This window comes from Choloepus didactylus, chromosome 9, assembly GCF_015220235.1.
Source record: "Choloepus didactylus isolate mChoDid1 chromosome 9, mChoDid1.pri, whole genome shotgun sequence".
Taxonomy (NCBI): Eukaryota; Metazoa; Chordata; class Mammalia; order Pilosa; family Megalonychidae; genus Choloepus; species Choloepus didactylus.
In genome coordinates, this window is record NC_051315.1 from 112,613,828 (window position 1) to 112,633,982 (window position 20,155).

A 20,155-nucleotide genomic window follows, 5' to 3' on the forward strand; every position below is an offset into this window, starting at 1 on the left:
ACTTCGGTGACTGAGCCAGTTCCTGGGCCAATCTTTTGTGGCCAGGCCTAGTACCACAGCCAAGAGACATAATGTGTGGTAACTTATGGAGCAAGAACTGCCTATAGCCATTCAATCCTGGAGCCAGGCACATGAGTGCCTCCTCTCTAGGGCAAACTCTTTGACCAAAACTCTGTTTTTGGAGGTGATATTCATGCCTCTTTATTCCTCTTCTACTTGTCTTGTTTTCCCACTCCATGAAGACACCTAGTTGATGAAACAAGTAGAGCATTCAATTTCATCCCTTCTAACTCAGCTTCAAGTGTGAAATTTTCATTTTGTTGGAATCCTTAGGCCTCACTCATCTGATTTGCTGCAGCATATTGTAGCATCAGAGTGGTGAGCTCACAACCCAGGACAATGGATCATGTCCTAAAGATGAACTATTACTTCTGTTTGCTCATGGGCAGCAGCCTGGAGCCTCACATGCTCTAAGGCTTTGCAGCAGGGCTGTGAAATCTGTCTTCTCCTGTAGCTGACTTTGTCATCTTGTGTGAAGATACCCCTTTCTTCCTTCTTTCCATTCCTGCTGCCTAAGCTGGTATATTAATTTCCTAGGGCTTCCATAAGAAATGACCACAAACTTGGTGGCTGAAAACAACAGAAATTTATTCTCACAGTTTTGGAGACCATAAATCCAAAATCAAGGTGTTCTGGGTTGGTTCCTTCCGGGGTCTCTCTCCTAGCTCCATGCCTCTCTCCTAGCTTCTGGCAGCTGTTGGTAATCCTAGGCATTCCTTTGGCTTGGTACTGCCCTCCAGCCTCTGCCTGTGTCTTCACTCCGCCTTTTCTTCTGGGTGCATCTCAAGTCTCCTCTTGTGTCTCTTATAAGGACGTTGATTTAGGGCTCTCCTGGGAAATCCAGGATGATCTAGTTTTGAGATCCTTAATTTAATTATATCAGCTTGTATATCATTTTTATTCAACCTACTCTAGCTAGTAACCAGCACACCTCCTTTCCTTCCTCCTTTTATCATAACCATTTTGCAGAGGCTGCCCCAGAGAACTCAGGGATCACAGGGAAGCTCCCAGTGGCAGTGGCTTGCAACCCACATCCCTCTTCACACAGTAACTCGGGGGTGAAGCCTGAGGAGGATGAAATGTATCTTTCCAGCATTAGAGCCACTACTGGACTGGGAGGTCTTGTCATGTGCTCGGATGAGCCAGCTGCACATCATTTCTGATTTTAGATGGAGTTACTCCTGGGGAATAAAGCTCAGAAAAGGGTTTGTTGGTTAAGAGCATGATATCATAGTATTTTTTTGAGAAACACAATTTCATTCATGGTAATATGAAGTTACGCAGTAGCAGGCCATATATATTGTGTTACTTTCTAAGGACAATTTTTGAAATGACATTGGATGCTCTTTTAATAATAATAATAATTCTTTAGCTCTTTAATCCTTCTAGGATTTAATGTGCATAGTGTGAGGGAAGGACGTTAGTTTTTCTCCCAAATAAAACTGCTAGTTCTCCTCAAACTATTGACTAAGTCATTATTCATTCAATTCATTTAAAGGCAATTTTATCATAGTCAGTAAAAAAATAAAAATCCCAGGTAATCGTGGTTGTTTCTGTATTGTTTCACTGATCTATCAATATTTGCCTATTTCTTTGCCGGTACTATGCTGTTTTGGTTAATGTGGCTTGAGAGGCCATTTTGCTATCTGGGAAAGCAGGTTCCCTGTTTAGCATTTCTTGTTCTCTCTCTCTCTCTTTTTTCTCCCCCTCACAATTTCTTGGCTGTGTTTATGTATTTAGTCTTACAGAAGAATTTCAGAATCAATTTGTTAAGTTCCAAAAACCTTCCCATTGGATTTTGATAGAAATTGTATTAAATTGACATCATAATACCGAATGTTCCCATTCAGAACATGATATCTTTTCACTTATTTAGGTCATTTTTCATGTCCTTAAAATTCTCTGGTTTTCTGCATACCGATACTGCATATTTCTTGAAATGTTCTTCTCAAATGTCCTTGTTATATTCCTTTTTTTTCTGCTATGGTGACTAGAATATATTTTTTTCCCTTTCAGATTAATTTTTTAAAGATTTTGTTCTAAGTCAAGTTTCTTACAGTAGCAATTTAAAGAATTATACTTAAATGAATTTAGGCCAAATAAAAAGTGTGTGCCTGTGGAAGGTGGGAGGGGGGTGTTTGGGCCTATGGAATTCTTTGGAAGGCTGCCAAGGCCTCCTGGAAGGCATAAAGGGGAGTGGGCCTCACAAGGGGGCCGGAAACAAGAGCTGCTAAGACTCTTTTGTCTTTCTCAGCTGATCTGTTCTTTCCCACTGTAGCTCAGCTTTCTTTGCTTCTCCCTTTGTCTCACTTTCACATTCCTGGGAAGCAAGGGGGTGTAGAACTGACCTCACTACAGGGGCACATCCATCTGAATGGAACAAGTCTCAGAAAAACTGCAGCTGGGCAGACACCTCTGAAACAGATTTCAAAGCACTGCAATGCAGGAACTTCAGAAGAATCTGGCTCTTGCCCAAGAGCCACAGAGTTGGCAGTTATTTGTGAAAGAAGCTCCCTCTCTAATTTCAGATGATTGATATTCAGGGACTGACAATCAAAGGGTTATGAGTTTAATAATTCAACAAAAACCTACTAAGGCCCTATTTTACATTTGTATACTGCTTTGCTGTTCACAAGGTGCTTCCACTTATTTCATTGAACCACTGTTTAGGCCTTTGGCTCAGATAGCATATAGTATGCCATAAATGCTAAATTGTTTGGTTTCAGAGCATCTGTTGTTATTTCCGATATTTTGTGTTTAGAAAATAAGATCCTCCAAATTTAACTTGGGATAGAGACGAATATGACCCTATTCCTACTCTCAACTGGCTGATGATTCGTTTTGATTTTCCTCTGTAGAAAAGCACCCTCTCTGAAAATCAGAAATTCTGTTAAAAAGCATTTTTCTTTACTTAATCTACTTTGGTAGTTGACGTCAGTATTTGACCGGAAGCCTGGTGAAAGCTACAAAAGGAACTTGGAACCAAGAAACTTTGGGAGTCTCGGCTTTATCGGTTACTAATTGAACGACCTTTCCAAGTAACCTGGACACTGTCAACCTGTTTTCTCATTTTCAAACTCAGGATAATAACAACTTGTGATGCGGGTGGTATGAGACGAAACAGTAAAAATAAAGGACTATGGACAAATGGAGCGTTACCAACCGCTAATGTGAAAGCCTGGTATTGCTGAAGGGGGAAAAAACCTGTTTGGAGAGAGACTAACGAAAAAACGGCAAAAGGTCCCCAAAAGTGGCACCGCTGAGAGCCTCAACTCTTTCACACAGAAAATGAGAAACTTCCTATGGCAGACATGCTCTCCTTTAACTGAGAAACGAGTGTTGGCTTTGGAGGTGTCTTTTCCTCATTAACTGAAAATTCCATTTCTCTTAACTTTGCTTCCCCGCTTGCTATGCAAACACGGTGTAAGGTTTTCCTCACTGGCCTAGAGGGGCCGCCGAGAACCGAGCGGGTGTCCCCAGTGGGGGAAGGGGGAGTCCACCAGCCGGCCGAGGGTGGCGGGAACCCAGCTCGGGGCTTTACCCAGGGACCACCTGAACCACGCCCCCCTCCCAGCACAGACCGGCACTAGCCGGCACCGCCCCCATATGCCACGTTTGCACGGCTTAGGGCGTGGTTTCCGGCCGCTGAGGCACCCCTTTCTTCCGGGGCGGGACTTCCTATCCGTCATTGCAAGGCGCCGGGTTGTAGAACTGGTAGGAGGGCTTGATGGGACTGTGAATCTGGCTGGGTGGGCCTTATGTCCCTCGAAAGGGCACCCGGGAGGACGCTCTTTTTCGCTCCCTTTCTTGCCTTTTTCTCGTCACGAGGTCTCAGTTTGCGCGGACGCCCTGGGCTTTTGGCAATACTACCCACCTGAGGCCCTTCCGCTTCCTCTTTCCCCAGGCTCCACCCCCAGCATCCCGTGGCCATGACGACGGCCCCGCGGGACTCCCTAGTGTGGAAACTTGCCGGGCTGCTGCGGGAGTCCGGTGAGTGGACTTCCGGTTGCGCTGGGGTGGGACGGGGTGGTGTGTAATCTGACCTTACGGAGGCACGCCCCCATAAGGGTCACGAGGGTCTGGGTGTCAGAATTTATTACTCCTCTGGGGTTGGTTGGTTCTGGTTCCGTTGCCTATGGTGTCCTTTGTCTTTGACAGTGTAAACTTTAGCCATCCTTCGAGGCCAAACTCCAGTGCCACTTCCTACATGTGTTTTCTGATAGTCTCAGAGGAAAGTGACGGTTACTTAACCATAAGCCCCTGGGGATCAGGGTCTGGTCATAATCGTTGTGTGGCGAGACACTAGGTCTAGTAGAGTTAAGAGTACAAAATTTGGAATCCCAACTCTCAAGCTTGTCCGTGTTGTGTTTCTGTGCGACACTTTTCCTCAGCAAAAGAGCATAATGATTGTACTTATTCAAGGATGGTTGTGGGAATGGATTTTAATTCACGTAAAGCATTTACTACAGTGTTTGCACGTATTGTAGGTGCTCAAAGATGTTAGTTATTGTAGTCTTTGCTCTCAGAGCCCAGGCATAGTGGAGCCATGGTAGTTGTTTGACACATGGTTGGCATTAGTTGTGGTAGAACAAGCCCTGGCTTTGTGATTAGACAGAAGTAGCAATTTGCTATCAGCTATGTGGTCTCAATAAAGATTCCCCTAAGTTCTTTGAGTCTCAGGTTTTTTGTTTTTTTTTTTTTATATATGTAGGATGGGGTCAGTGATGTTTCCCTTTCAGAGATTCTGATGAGGTTTAAATGACATATTGTGTCAAGACTTTTGGAACATAGTATCCATTTGATGTTATCTGCCTTCCATCAAGCTGCACTCCATAGATGGTCTCTGTGGACACCCTCTGTGAGGCAGTGTTACTTTCTGGCTAGTATTATATATAATTGTCTACATGTCTTATCTCCTTTTCTAAATTGGGAAACTCTGTGGGCTGGAAGAGCCCTTGTTCCATGTTGCAGGGTTTATTACTTTTTTCAGCAAAAATCTGACATGGCTCCAGGGGTTAGGGATGGTAGTGGGGAAAGTGTATGACTGTAAATAGGTAGCAGGCAAGAGATCTTTATGGTGATGGAATTGTTCTGCATCTTGATTGTGATGGTGGTTATAGAAGTCTACATGTGATAAAATGGCATAGAATCACACATACACATTGTACTAATGTCAATTTCCTGGTTTCGATATTGTGCTATAGTTATATAAGTTGTAACCATTGGGGGAAACTGAGTGGAGAGTATATGGGACCTCTATCCTATTTTGCAACATCTTTTGACTTCTATTCTTATTTTTTTAAATGTTAAAAAAAAATCCACCTTATCTACCTTGTAGCTGCACAAATACCAAGCAGTCTAAACGTTGCCCTCAAGGATAGCTGTCTTAGAGCAGCCAACAGAGGAAACAATAAAAGACCATAGTGCTGTAATGAGTGGTTATTCTTTCTATGATGTGCATTTTAGTATTGTTTGAAAGTGCCTGTAAGAGTGCATGTTACTTTTATAATCAGAAAAAGGAATAAAGATACAATACCCTATCAACTTTTATGTAAAATGAGTGATTATAGTTCAAAAGTTCAGCATTGTCGGGTATTCAGAAGGCTTTCTGGAGAGGCGCGTCTTGAACTGGGCATATATATCAGAAAATGAGGGAGCTATGAACAAACTGAATGTATTTTCAGCACTGTGAGCAGACCAGGCTTTCCTGAGCAGAAGATTCATGTCAGGAAGGAGGTGAAAGGAAATTTGGAAAGGTCAGTTTGAAGCAGTTGTGAAGCAGTCTCATATATCAGGCAGATGAGTTAGGGCTTTTTTTTGAAGATGGGGAAGTGATTGACTCTGCAGCAGAAGATACACAATATGTATCGGAGTAGGTATGTCTTGGAGTCGTAAGGTCTTAGAATAGCTGGCTGGGGCTAGGACGAATTCATGGCCCAGATCAGACCCATAATCAAGAATCACTATGTCCTCCTTCCTTTCTGCCCCTCTTCCCCCAGGGGATGTGGTCTTGTCTGGCTGTAGCACTCTGAGCCTACTGACTGCCACACTGCAGCAGCTGAACCACGTGTTTGAGCTGCACCTGGGGCCATGGGGCCCTGGCCAGACAGGCTTTGTGGCTCTGCCCTCCCACCCTGCTGACTCTCCAGTCATCCTCCAGCTTCAGTTCCTGTTCGATGTGCTGCAGAAAACACTTTCACTCAAGGTTCTGGGGTTGGGTTTGGGCAGGATGTACAAAGGGCCCCAAGAGAATGGTGGAGGCAAGGGCTGGAGGTAGGGTTTGGGTGCAGGAAGTCTGCAGGGGCAAGATCAGGTGATGTCAGAGCTATGGGTGGTTGTTCTAAGGAAGGGATGCCCGGGAAGGAGAGATCTGCTGTGCCTCAGTGACCTGAGTGCTTTTTTTTTTAGCTGGTCCATGTCCCTGGCTCTGGCCTCCCAGGACCCATCAAGATTTTCCCCTTCAAGTCCCTTCGACAGCTGGAGGTATGGGGATATTTGGGATGCTGATGCACAAAACTCAGCTTGAGACAGCCATGTGGGCATGGCTCTGCAATAATGGGGTGGCCACTTTCTTTCCCCTTTAACTCTTCCCTGAACCACAGTTGGGCTTTGTTGTCTTCTCCCTCCTCCACACCACCTGGAGATGGGGATGATGCCTTTATCTTCTGTGAAGTTCTCCCTTACTCCCTTCCTTCTCTCCCTTGCCCCAGCTCCGAGGTGTCCCCCTCCACTGCCTGCATGGCCTCCGAGGCATCTACTCCCAGCTGGAGACCCTGATCTGCAGCAGGAGCATCCAGGCATTAGAGGTGAAGAGGGTGAGGTGGGCCCAGATGCCTTGTCCTGAGAGACACAAAGGACCAAGCTCTGATGCCTCCCTTCTCTGCAGCCTTCCCTGCCTCCTGCCTCCCTCTAGATGGTGTCCTCTCTCCCTCTGATGTGTTCCCGCAGCAGTCTGCACGTCCATATATTTACAGCCATACCCACCATCTCATATTAAATATTCCAGTGTCTGCCTCCCTGCTCCCCTGCAGTGAACTCCTTGGGGACAGGGACCTGGTCTCTTTTTACATCTGCCTCTCCAGCCCTCACCCAGGATGTAAAGAATGAATGAATAACTGGTGGTGGAGCACAGCCCTGGTGTGGGGAGGAGGTAAGAGTGGAGGTAATGAAGCATCGTCTTCCCACTCAGGAGCTCCTCTCAGCCTGCGGTGGTGATCTCTGCTCTGCCCTCCCCTGGCTGGCTCTGCTTTCTGCCAACTTTAGCTATAACTCCCTGACCTCCTTGGACAGTTCCCTGGTGAGTGCCTCTGAGGGAAGGTGGGTTGGAGGGTCCCTGGAGGGATGAGGGAGGGCGGGGATGCGCTTCCAGGGAGGAGGGCTGGCTGGCTGACCGGGAGAGTCCTCACACCCAAGGCTGATTCTCTGCCTCCTCCCCCCACCCCTCAGCGTCTCTTGTCAGCTCTGCGCTCCTTGAACCTGAGCCACAATCGAGTGCAGGACTGCGAGGCCTTCCTCACTGTGAGTGGGGGCAGCCTGACTGGGGTCGGCATAGCGTGGGCCCTTGAGCAAGGCTCTAACCTCCCTCCTGGACCCCGGTTTCCCCCCACCCTAGCTCTTGTCACCTGGGGGCTCAGGCTCGAGTGTAAGACAAACCAGAGTTCAGATCTCAGCTTTTAATACCTGTATGAACTGGGCCAAATTACCTAACCTCTCAGCTTTCTTGTCTGTGAAGTAGAAATCCAAGGAGTACTACCCACTTTTAGAGTAGTACAATGACTGTGAAGAGTACTTAGTGTTACTCAGGTCAAATGCTTCAGGCCAGTGCCTAGCTCAGTAGCTTCTGTGCTGATGATGAAGCCTTCCCCTGTTCCCACATCCCCCTACTGCCCCCTCCTTCTGCTTCCCCCTTCGTCCCCCCAGGACTTGTCTGAACTCTGCCATCTGGACATCTCCTATAACCGCCTGCGTTTAGTGCCGAGAATGGGACCCTCAGGGGTTGCTCTGGGGACCCTGATACTGCGAGGCAATGAGCTCCGGAGCCTCCATGGTGAGTGGGGTGGGACAGGGGTGGGGAGAAGAGGGGAGTGTGAGATGCAGCATCGGGAGAAGTGGCCCTGGGGGCTGACAGGGAGAGATGAGGTGCTCAGGCATATCTGTCTACCACACACTCCCCCAGCAGGTACACCACACCGCACCCCATAACACCGCACCCGCTGGGACCCTCACACTCAACACACGTGTCCTTCCTCCCTTGTCACTGCCATTCAGGCGTGGAGCAGCTCAGGAACCTGCGGCACCTGGATGTGGCCTACAACCTGCTGGAAAGACACAGGGAGCTGTCACCTCTCTGTCTGCTTGCGTTGCTCCAGAAGGTGACACCTGGGTGCTTCTGGGACCTGGGAGCCATCTTTGTACTCCTCCCCCAGTCCCTCCCATGCTGACTTGGGTAGTGGCCCTGCTTCACACAGGGAGGGCCTGGGGCCCACCTCATGCTCTCCTTCCTGCCCCCTCAGCTCTACCTGGAGGGGAACCCTTTGTGGTTCCACCCTGCACACCGAGCGGCCACTGCCCAGTACTTGTCACCCCGTGTCAGGGATGCTGCACCTGGGGTGAGTGGTCTTTTTCCTGTGTGCACTCACTGCCCCCTGTCCTGCCTGGTCCCACCCCTATCTTGCACCCCCTTCTCACCCCTCTCATCCCTAGATGAGTGGGTAAGGACCTGGATCCCTGCTATTTGTTGTTAATACCCATGGAACGTGGTAGCCCTTAGAGCACTTGGAGGCTCTTGGAACTCACCTAGGAGATGGGTCTCCACCACTAACACTTTCCTGCTGCCCTTTTGTCTTTGCTCAGTTTCTTCTTGATGGAGAGGTCTTGTCACTTACTGATTTTCAGGTTAGTGTGGTGGGGATGATGGGGGTGGATGGCAAAGACTACTTTGGGAGGATATGAAGGGAAGATGCTCGCTGAGAAAATGGGGGCTTTTGAGGGTCAGGGTCTTTCTGGTTAGCTGGAAAGTAGGGTGCCGTCTCTTGGCTAGCATGGACAAGGTGAAGGACTCCCCTGGCTCCACCCTCTTCTCATTGTCCCACTCTAGACCTCCACATCCTCAGGACCTGGTCCTTTGACGCCCCCTCTGCCCTGGCCAGTGGGGAGTACCACGGAAACCTCAGGTGGCGCTGACTTGAGTGACAGCCACTCCTCAGGGGGCGTTGTGGCCCAGCCCCTGCTCCGCAGGGTTAAGGTAAGTGGCGTCCCAGCTGCCTTATGCCTGGCCTTTGGTCTTCTCTGGGTTCTTGCTGAACTGGGAATAGTAAAGCCTATGCCTGCTTGTGGCTGGGATTTTTTGGGAGAGTGAGTGGGAGTGGTGGAGGACAGGGCCAGGGGCTCTTGTTTTTATAGAGCTTCATCCCTCTCCCCAGCCTCACAGCCGAGTCCGTGTGAGGCGGGCAAGCATCTCTGAACCCAGCGATACCGACCCAGAGCCCCGAACTCTGGACCCGTCCCCAACTGGTAAGTCATCCCCTATCCCACTAACCCCCTGACCCCCAACCCCAGCACTCTCTAATCTCTTGGTTACAGTGAAGGTATGGTAGGAGGATTTTTTTTTTTTTTTTTGGTGAGGTGGAGGTGGTAAGAGTATCTTTTAGTTTTTTCTTTTAGTTTAAGGAAAGGAGAAGAAACTGCTCCTGGGAAGAATTTTTCCAAAGTGTATTTCAAGGAACATTAATTTTGGGAGATGTTTACAGGTCGTATAATAAAAGGATTTCATGGCCAGATAAGTTTAGGAAATACTGGGTCAAACAAGATTAAACAGGTTTCTTTGCTGCAGGACTTTTCAGGATCTTAAGTGTGTTACTGTGCACTACAGATCTCCCAGAGCAGCATATGACAACATGTAGTTCTGAATTGTATGTGTTTCATAGAATATACTTTTTGGGACATGCTGCTGGGAGAAAATCTTTAGCTTTTCTTGGACCCCTCCAATACACCCCTTTACTTCACATCAAGGAGCACCCCTAGCAAGAGGCTGGGGTCTTCTGGGGGTGTGTATGATGGGATGCAGATTTGCCAAGCTGTGCACTCCCCCTTCTACCCAGGCCGGTTTGTGCAGCAGCATCGGGAGCTAGAGCTCATGAACAGTTTCCGGGAACGGTTTGGCTGTGACTGGCTGCAGTACAGGAGTCACTTGGAGACCTCTGGGACCCCCCTTCTGGCCACCTCCAAGACCTCTGACCTCAGCACACTGCCTCCACACTCCCTGGGCCCAGAGGCTCGGCCTGATCTTCCACCTCCAGAGAAGGAAACCAGTGGCCCTGAAGAGACACCACAGGAAATGTCAGAGGAGGCCAGGGTGGAGCCGGAGCCACAGGGGGAAGTGGAGGGGGAGGAACAGGAAAAAGCCAAGGAAGAAAAGGAGGAAGAGGAGGAGGAAGAGCAGAGCAAAGTAGAAGGTTAGTGCTCTCTGGCGTTCTTTCTGACCATGAAGCAGCCATGGGGGCAGGAGTGATATGAGCGTGCCTTGGGAGAGTTAAGCAAGCCCAGACTTAGGGGCAGGGTTGACCCCTTTTGGATAGAGGACCACCCCACGGAGGGGCAGAGTCTCTGGATGCCTCTCCCTCCCCACAGGGTTCCTCTCTTGGTCTCTCCACAGCGGAGCTCTGCCGCCCCATGTTGGTGTGCCCCCTGGAGGGGCCTGAGGGCGTGCGGGGCAGGGAACGTTTTCTCCGGGTCACTGCTAGCCATCTGTGTGAGGTGGAGCTCCAAGCAGCTCAAACCCTGGAACGTCTTGAGCTTCAGAGTCTGGAGGCAGCTGAGATAGAGCCTGAGACCCAAACCCAGAGAGAACCAGTGCCCAGTGTGAGTGAGGGGCTCTGGGAGACGGGCTGGGCTGTTTGTAGGTGCCTGTTGGGGACCAGGCAATGGGTTGGATGTTTCCTACATGGTTTCTCACTGGCACTTGGAGCTGAGGAGGGACGCTGGGGAGTGGGAGGTGGCAAAGGTGTGGCCCCAGGCTGCTTGGGAGGCTGGGGTGAGCAGTAGACGTTCTGTGCTTACTTGGACATTAGAAAAAGCATTTTAATGGGGTCCAGAGCTATTGCTTTCCTCCATCTCTGTGTGGCCCTCATACCTCCAGTCCCTACCACTGCCCCTCTTTCCCATGCTCCCTCTCCTGTGCAGGACTCAGATCCGCTCCCCTGGGCCCCTGTCCTCGTTCTGCGCTTTTCCTACATTTGCCCTGACCGGAAGTTGCGTCGCTATGTGGTGCTGGAGCCTGACGCCCACGCAGCCATCCAGGTGGGGGCCTAGGAGGCTGTTGGGGGGGATGGGAAGAGCCAGATGAGTGGTGCCCAGGCCTGTGAGCTGGAGAGTCTGAAGGCTGTGGGGACCTGCGAGGGGGTCTGTCTGGGGCCCACCTACTCATAGCTGCCTGCCCCACCCGCCCTGGTTCAGGAGCTGCTTGCTGCATTGACCCCAGCCATCGCCATGGCCCAGCATCAGCTTGAGGATGTGGGGGCCCTCCTAGTGAGCAGACTCCAGTGTCTGCGTTGTGGTCATGAGTTCAAGCCTGAGGAGCCCAGGTTGAGACTGGACAGTGAGGATGGCTGGAGGCCTCTGTTCCAAAAGACAGGTACAAGCCCTGACCTTGACCTTCTTACCCATGATCCTCCTGCCATTTCAGAGAAAGTGGCTTTGAGGGAGCGAGTGTGGAGGAGGAACCCCAGGAAAGAAAGGCCTAAAGTAGTGGGGAGCACCTTTTCTGTCAGAAGGCCAATTTGGGAAAAATAAAAATGTCTGCCTGCTAACTTACCAAAAAAGAGGAAGGGAGGGAGAAAGAAAAAGAGAGAGAAAGAAGGAAATAAATGATACCTTGTGTGGGTTTTTTTTTTCCCCTTTAAAAGTCAGGAAATGCAGTCTCCTAACTGTACTTAAACACACTCATTATTTTTTCATAACTTGAATCCTTTTTTTTTCGTGCTGGTATTTCAGAAATTATATAAAACCTAATAAGCCCTTTCACAGCAGTATCTGTTTGTAATGGTGCCTCTCTGAGCATGTGTGGCTGTTGAGTAAGATGCTTTGGAAGTTAGATTAGTTTGTCCTTTTTTAACTGACCTTTATAAGCTACCTGATATTGAATAGTGGCTTGTGGCATATCTTCAAATTCTGTTTTTTAAAGCAAGTGGTTTTTGCATTGTAGATGAATCAAAAAAGCAATGTTTTTAGGTCCTGAATACAAACAAATTTCCTTGATAGCATCTACATTGAAATGCATGATTTTTTATTGGCCACTGTGCTTGGCAACAGCTGGAGCAGTGGTTTAAATTTTATTCAGAAATCAGAGCTGTTCTCCATCCTCCACCCTGCACCTGCCCAGGTGGCTCAACTTGTGCAACGGAAGCACCCCCATCCCACCCTCCTGTGCCCTATCTGTGCTCCTGGGGGTCACTGTGGCCCCTGGGGTCCCTTTTCGTTGGCGTTATTAGACACCATCACTGTGTGCTATATTCTGTTTTTATTTGCGCCTTGGTTTCCTTATCTGAACAAAGAAGAGAATGAACTTACCTTATGGTGCAGTTTGGGGATTTAAATGTGGCAGTGAGGCCCAGCACAGTGCCTGGCCTAAGACAAAAGCCCTCTCTACACAGTAGCTGCTCTCATTACTCCCAGTTGCATGATCTCAGGCAGGGTGTGTAAATTATTTGATCTTTGATTTTCTTTGTTTGCAAAATGGGATGATAAGTGTTTTGATGGGGATGAAATGAACTAACATTAGCCAACTGGTGCATGCCCAGCTGAGTGCAGCTGCTCAAAGAGGGGTCCCTCATTGCTGGTTCCGTGCCCCAGGCTCTGCCCGATTCCATGCATTCCTTCCGACAGCCCTCTGCGATAGAACTATCGTCCCCATTTCACAGATGAGGAACCAGGTGCAGAGAGCTTAGATGACTTGCCCAAGGTTATTCAGCTCTTAAGTGATGAAACCTGGAAATGGACCCAAATCTGGCACCAGAGTCTTCCCTGCCAGTCTGTTGATTTTGGTCTTTCAGACACAGCCAATAGAGCACCGAAGTACTCATCAGTGCAAGGCTGTGGGAGGGGCCCAGAGCAGGCCTGGTTGCGTTTGTCCTCTCTGAGAGGGCCTGAAATTAGAAGGTGGGGTTTATTTGGAGGAGGCTGTGGGCCATGGGTCCTGGTTTGTCCTCCTTCACTGGTGGGAGGGGATTTGGTTATCAGTAGTGACTGGGGAAGTCAGGCAGCGATGGGCCGCGTGTGACGCTGGAGATGCAGGCCCAGGCAAGGTCCGAGGGTGGGCGGGGAGTATTGTCAGCATGGTGGACAGTTGTGATGTGCTTGGGGGCTCACAAGTACTGCATCCATTTCTTCCTCCAGAATCTCCTGCTGTGTGCCCAAGCTGTGGTAGTGATCACGTGGTTCTCGTGCTTCTACGTGGGGGGCCGCCCAGTGGGGAGCCCCCCAGTGGGGAACAGAGACAGAGAGAGCAATCCCTGGCTGCCTCTCAATCCCCCAGCCCTGTCCGTGACTCTCCTGGCTGCAGTGACCTCCACAGCAGGGCTGATGGGGTCCCATCTCAGACACCACATTCCCAAGACCGCAACAGTTGGAGCCTTAGTCCCCGTGAGTATAGGCCAAATGAGAAAGGGCGGTGTTTGGGGAGGGTAGGGCCTTGCTGTGGGTGGAGATGACATAAGGCTGCCAGGGGCAGGCTGATGGCCCTCTGCTTGCCCCCAGCCCTTGACTGCCATGGCCTCCGCTCTGTGGACCACCGACTCCGGCTCTTCCTAGATGTTGAGGTGTTCACTGATGCCCAGGAGGAGTTCCAGTGCTGCATCAAGGTCTGTGCCCCCTGGCCCCACCCTGTGCCCTACCGACAGGATGCTCACTCATTTCCACTGCAGCAGATCGAGTCAGAGCGCGTGCCTGGAACCCCCAGAGCTAGCTTCAGATTTCAACTCCAGCAGTTACTTGGTGTGTGGCTGTGGACACCTTCCTTGATATTTGAGTCTCAGTTGTCGTCCGTCAACAATGAAGAGAATAGAATTTATCTTACAAAGTGTGGTAGGAACAAATACCATTGTCTGAAAACTGATTGATGTGGCACCTGGCACTCAATAAGTGGGACCTCCTCTTGTTGGTTTAAATACAAGATGCTACGAGACCCCCTTTGTTGAGCATCTGTTACGTGCTAGAAACTAGGGTTCTAGAGTAAATTGCCTTGCCCTCTGGTGTGAGGAACTGACAATGATCCTGTGATACGAAAGTGCTGTGTTAGGGCTGAGGTCCAAGGAGAGGCATCTAATCCAGCCCAGGTGGGCCTGGGAAGCCTTCCTGGGGAGGGGATGTCTGAGCCAAGTCCTAAGAATGAGTTAAAGAGTAGGGAGGTGTTCCGGTTTGCTAATGCTGCTATTATACAAAATACCAAAAATGGATTGGCTTTTATTTGGTTACACAGTTACAGTCTTAAGGCCATAAAGTGTCCAAGGTAAGGCATCACAACAGGGTACCTTCACTGGAGGATGGCCAGTGGTGTCCGGAAAACCTCTGTTAGCTTGAAAGGCATGTGGCTGGTGTCCGCCTGCTCCCAGGTTGCATTTCAAAATGGCGTTCTCCAAAGTATTGCTCTTGGGGCATTTTGTCCTCTCTAAGCTGTGGCTGCTCTTCAAAATGTCCCTCTGAGTTGCTCTGAGTTCCCTCTGTCTGTGAACTCCTTTATACGACTCCAGTGATCCAATTAACACCCACCCTGAATGGGCAGGGTAATATCTCCATGGAAATTATCCAATGAAATGTTTCACTCACAGTTGATTGAGTCACAACTCCATGGAAACACTCAATCAAAGGATTCCAATCTAATCAACACTACTACGTCTGCCCCCACAAAATTGCATCAAAGATAATGGCATTTTGAGGGACATGATACATCCAAACTGGCACAGGAGGAAAAGGATATAGGTAAAGGAAGCAGCAGGTTGTGGAGGCATGAGCAGGTGTAGCTGGTGGGGAAAAGTGCCTGTTCTGGTTTGCTAATACTGCTGGCATGCAAAACAGCAATGGATCGGCTTTTTTTTTTTTTTTTTTTGGAGTTTGGTAGCTTCAGGTATTTACTTCTAGCTATTCCAATACACTAAAGCCTAAGAGGTGTTGTCTATATAGTGCACACGAATGTCCACCAGAGTGACCTCTTGACTCCACCTGGAATCTCTCAGCCACTGAAACTACTTCGTCTCATTTTGCATCCCCCTTTTGTTCAGGAAGATACTCTCAGTCCCACGATGCCGGGCCCACATTCATCCCCGGGAGTCATACTCTGCGTTGCCAGGGAGATTTACACCCCCGGGGGTCGAGTCCCATGTAGGGGGGAGGGCAGCGAGTTCACCTGTCGAGATGGCTCAGCTAGAGAGAGAGAGGGCCACATCTGAGCAACAGAGAGGTACTCAGGGGGAGACTCTTAGGCACCATTACATACAACTCTAGACTCTCCTTTGTGGTAATGAGCTTCATAAGGGCAAGTCCCATGCTCGAGGGCTCAGCACATCAAACCACCAGTACCAATGTTTGTGACAACATACGCTAGGGGATCAGCATCTCAAAGTTTAGAGATAGGCCTTACAATTCAGGGATAGAGTTAACTGCTGTAAGAGCTTACAATCTAGGGACTATTACAATTATTGTGTCCATGTTAGGCTATGTTCTAAGATTCAATTCTGAGTTTACACATTGTAGATAGTCCATATTGGTGAGGCATTATCGCTCTCACCATGTTTTCTAATGGATCGGCTTTTATAAAGGGGGTTTATTTGTTTACAAAGTTACAGTCTTAAGGCCATAAAGTGTCCAAGGTAAATCATCAACAATCGGGTACCTTCAATGGAGGATGGCCAGTGGTGTCTGGAAAACCTCTGTTAGCTAGGAAGGCACATGCTGGTGCCTGCTCCAGAGTTCTGGTTTCAAAATGTCTTTCTCCCAGGATGTTCCTCTCTAGGCTTCAGCTTCTCTTCAAAATGTCACTCGCAGTTGCTCTTGGGGCATTTTTCCTCTCTTAGCTTCTGTGGAGCAAAAGTCTGCTTTCAACGGCCGTCTTCCAACTGTCTCTCATCTGCAGCTACTCTCTCAGTTTCTATGCATTCCTCCAAGTGTCCCTCTTGGCTGTAGCAAGCTTGCTCCTTCTGTCTGAGCTTATATAGTGCTCTAGTAAACTAATCAAGGCCCACACTGAATGGGTGGGGCCACACCTCCATGGAAATTATCCAATCAGAGTTATCACCCACAGTTGGGTGGGTCACATCTCCATGGAAACACTCAAAGAATTCTAATCTAATCAACACCAGTAACCACCTGCCCACACAAGATTGCATCAAAGATAATGGCATTTGGGGGGACATAATACATTCAAACCGGCACAGTGCCCTTGACTGGGGAAGGGCACAATATCGGGGGTAGGCGTGGGAGCAGGTGTCCAGAGAGGAGCATAAAGAGGCAGGCAGGAGCCAGTTCAGGAACAACTCATGTGTCTGCTGAGGGGTTTGGACTTTGTCCCACATGCAGTGGGGAGCCACTGAAGGATTTGAAGCAGGGGAGTGGTGATTGGTTTGTGTTTTAGAACAGTCAGTCTGACAGTGTGGAGGGTGGTCTGGAAGGGGTGAGATGACAGGTGGGGAAACAGCTAAGAGGTAGGTGAGAAGCCTGGGGGTCTGAGTGAAGGCAGGGGCTGTGGGATGGAGAGTGGTGGCAGAGAGGGAGGGTACAGAGCTCCTGGCAAGTCTGACAGAACTGTGATGAGTTAGCAGCAGGAGGGTCGGGCTGAAGGTGCTGTCACGGGTAATTTGGCTTTCAATCCAGCAATGCTCCCTCGTTCTGGTTTCTTATTTCTCATCACTTTCCTCTTCCTTTTAGGTGCCACTGGTGCTGGCAGGCCACTCTGGGGAATTTCTGAGTCTTGTGGTGCTGTCTGACCAGAAGCTTTATGTGTTGAAGGTGACCGGGGAGATCCGGTGAGTGAGCTGGGGGCCTGGTCAGGGAAGAGGCAGGGCCTCCCTGCCTCCTTCCCCCTCACTCCTCTCCCTCCCTCTGCCCCCTCACTCCTCTCCCTCCCTCTGCTCCCTCACTCTCTCCACAGCGGGCCACCAGCTAGCTGGCTCCAGCCGACCCTGGCCATTCCCCTGCAGGATCTGAGTGGCATCGAGCTGGGCCTGGCAGGACAGAGCCTCTGGCTGGAGTGGGCAGCCGGGGAGGGCAGCTGTGTCCTACTGCCCCGAGATGCGAAGCACTGCCGGGCCTTCCTAGAGGAACTCCTTGGTGAGAGAGGAGGGCAGGGCAAGGTAGGGAGGCCAGAGCAGGGTGGGAGCAGCGGGGCCACAGGGCTGAGCTCCCCATGCCTGGTGGCACCTAGCAGGTAATGTGACTTGTGTCCCTTGGAGAAGTTTCTGACTTCTGGAAATGTGGAGAATGGGAAGATGTTGGGGGGTAGAGAGGTTGGGATAGAGGAGGTCAGTCTTCTGAGGGTTCCCTCTTCTGGCTGGCTCTGTCCAGATGTCTTGCAATCTCTGCCCCCCATCTGGAGGAGCTGTGTCACTGCCACGGAGGAAGAGGTGACCCCACAGCACCGGCTTTGGTGAGTGGTCAGAGGCCGAGAGCGCCCAGGCCCTCTCTCTGCAGAGCCCTGGGTGTGGCCCTCATGCCCAGCCTTCCCACAGGCCCTGGGGTCTCCTCCCACCCCAGCCCTAGTGCTAACTACCCCCACCCCGCCCTGCCGCCTGCGGTATTTCCCACTCGCGGCTGATCATGCCTTCCTGTATCTGCCACCTTTCTCCCAGGCCACTGTTGGAAAAAGATTCTTCCATGGAGGCTCCCCAGTTCTTCTACCTTCAGGTGTTCCTGGTTGAGGGTGAGGCCTCTGGGTTACAGACGTGCCGCTTGTTCCCTGTGCCCTGTCTTGTCCCGGGCCATGGCCTGGCCCCTGCGCCTCTGCTGTGCTGTTGTAGCAGTGCTCAGTTCCTGGCCCCTGGACTTCCTCTCGCTCACGGGCAGACCCACATGCCGGCCTTGGCGTTCCTTGCCTCTGGGGATGAGGCCAGGAGGTGCCCTGGATCCTCCGTTGCCCAGGGACCTTTGCTTTCAGGTTCAGGCTTTCTCTGAAGTGGAGCAGGTTGGCTGGGTCTGCTCTGCCTCATCCCATCAGAGAAGGCGAGATTGGATCCTTCTTTCTGAATGGGGTGAGGGTGGGGGGCGCAGGATCCCTTTGTCTTGGGGCTCAGAGGTTTTGGAGATCTCTGAATTTTGGGGGGAGGTGGACTGTGGCTCCCAGGGGACACAGGCTGCTTTATGGCTCATCTCAGAGTGTGGTTCCCTCCTCTCCTGAGCAGCACTGGACGCTGGCCCCCAGGGGTCCTCCGGGGCCTTCCCCTCTGGGTCTCACCCTGCCTCCTTCCCTCCAGGATCCTCTGCCTGCCCTGTGTCCCTGCTGCTGACTCTGTCCACCCTGTACCTGTTAGATGAGGACCTAGTAGGGTCGCAGGTTGAGCCCCCTTTTTCATCAACACTGGGAGAAACCTCTGAGATGTCCCCTCATCTGGGACCAGGCCCCTCTGTGTGTGTCCGGCGGCAGCAGCCACTCAGCAGCCTGAGCTCGGTGCTGCTGTACCACACAGCCCCAGAGGCCTTGCGGCTGGTGTTCTATGATGAGGTGCGTGTGTGCACATGTGTGTCTGTGTGTGAGACCGGGATGGGGTGGGGGGAAGGTGGAGGTGGTCAGTGCGGGGAGTGAGCCCAGGAAGGCTGAGTCCTGGGGCCAGTGTGGAACTTAGAGATGGGCCACCTTGGTGGAGGGAACACAGAATTGGGGCGAGAGGAACTTGGGGGTGGTGGACTCCCTGGGTTTGGATGAGCAGCGCGTAGAAGGGGGCAGCTGTAGGCAGTAGAAAAGTCCTGGACTTGGAGCCCGGCCCTTTACCAGCTGTCTGAGCTCCTTTGAGTTTGGGTCTGATTGAGCCCTGTGTGCCAGGCATTTGATCTTCACAACCACCACAGGAGATAGGTACTATTATTAGTCCCATTTTACAGATGAGGAAACTGAGGACATGAACCACCTTGCCCAGGTCACAAGTGGTAGATCCAGGAACTGAACTCAAGCAGTTTGACTCCAGAACTAACATTCTGTAAGACAGGGAAGATGAAAGAAACAAGATAGTAAATGTGAAAGCCCTTGGAGGCTTTCAGTCAATGTGGATTTTGTGTGCAAAGCTCAGAGTCAGGATCTTTTACAGGGAGTGAAACAGGCTTGGGGCAGGGTCAAGGAGATGAGCCAAGAAGGATGGTGGGTCCTCCTGTGAGACCTCCCCTGTCCCCACCCTGGGGCTCTCTGGTGAGTCTCACCTCACTAACTACTTGGCCTGGCAGGTGTCTCGGCTAGAGAGTTTTTGGGCACTCCGTGTGGTGTGTCCGGAGCAGCTGACGGCACTGCTGGCCTGGATCCGGGAGCCCTGGGAGGAGATGTTTTCCATCAGACTACGGACTGTGACCCACGAGACTCTAGACCCTGACCCTGACCGGTGAGGCTTCCAGTGCTGACCCCAACCGGCCTCTGGTGCTGCGTACCCAGCCGCAGAGCTGCTCTCTCCATGTCTGTGGGTCTGGCTTCAAGACTCTGGCTGCAGACTTCTCTGGCCTTTGGACACTGGCCACTGAGGCCCCAGATGACCCATGGTTCAAGGGACAAGAGAAATGGTCTGGCCTCTGGATGACCCAGCTCAAGGCGACGGGCCAAGTGGTCAGCGGGAAAGTTCCCTGCACTTTTTCTCAGGTGTCAATAAAGTTGTTTCTGTTTCAGATGGCATGGGTGTTAGTCAGTGAGGACTGCTAGTCCCATAACCTCTTCCAACAGAAACTACCTGCCTGTGGCTCTTCCCTCATGGGCAGCCTCGGGCAGCCTCATTTTATACTTTAAGACTCCATTTCCACCCCACTGCTGCAGTGGATGGATGAGAAGGGTGACCCAGTCCTCCAGTGCTGATCTGTGGTGTGGCCTGCCATGAAAATTGCTGCCAAGCAAATAGCTAGGCCAGTCAGATTCTCACCC

The 20,155-nt window shown here is 50.7% G+C and overlaps 1 protein-coding gene across 4 annotated transcripts; it reads left to right on the forward strand.

Moving 5' to 3' along the window:
• Positions 1-3,734: 3,734 nt before the first annotated feature.
• On the forward strand, positions 3,735-19,910 carry LOC119544653 (serine/threonine kinase 11 interacting protein). Of its 4 annotated transcripts, none has more exons than XM_037850135.1 (25): positions 3,735-3,774; positions 3,965-4,050; positions 6,060-6,265; positions 6,469-6,543; positions 6,771-6,866; positions 7,250-7,357; positions 7,507-7,578; positions 7,981-8,107; positions 8,329-8,432; positions 8,574-8,669; positions 8,914-8,955; positions 9,158-9,304; positions 9,483-9,573; positions 10,161-10,514; positions 10,715-10,920; positions 11,242-11,358; positions 11,515-11,692; positions 13,453-13,698; positions 13,813-13,916; positions 16,975-17,072; positions 17,198-17,376; positions 17,611-17,692; positions 17,895-18,199; positions 18,516-18,763; positions 19,477-19,910. In XM_037850135.1, exons 2-25 carry the CDS (start codon positions 3,990-3,992, stop codon positions 19,630-19,632), a joined length of 3,498 nt encoding a protein of 1,165 aa, XP_037706063.1. In that variant the 5' UTR covers positions 3,735-3,774; positions 3,965-3,989; the 3' UTR covers positions 19,633-19,910. The 4 variants fall into 4 exon arrangements, 3 of the variants coding, with proteins under 3 accessions (XP_037706063.1, XP_037706064.1, XP_037706066.1); XM_037850136.1 differs by having other exon boundaries at positions 17,895-17,965; XR_005218894.1 differs by lacking the exon at positions 19,477-19,910 and having other exon boundaries at positions 17,895-18,293; positions 18,516-18,630.
• Positions 19,911-20,155: the final 245 nt, after the last annotated feature.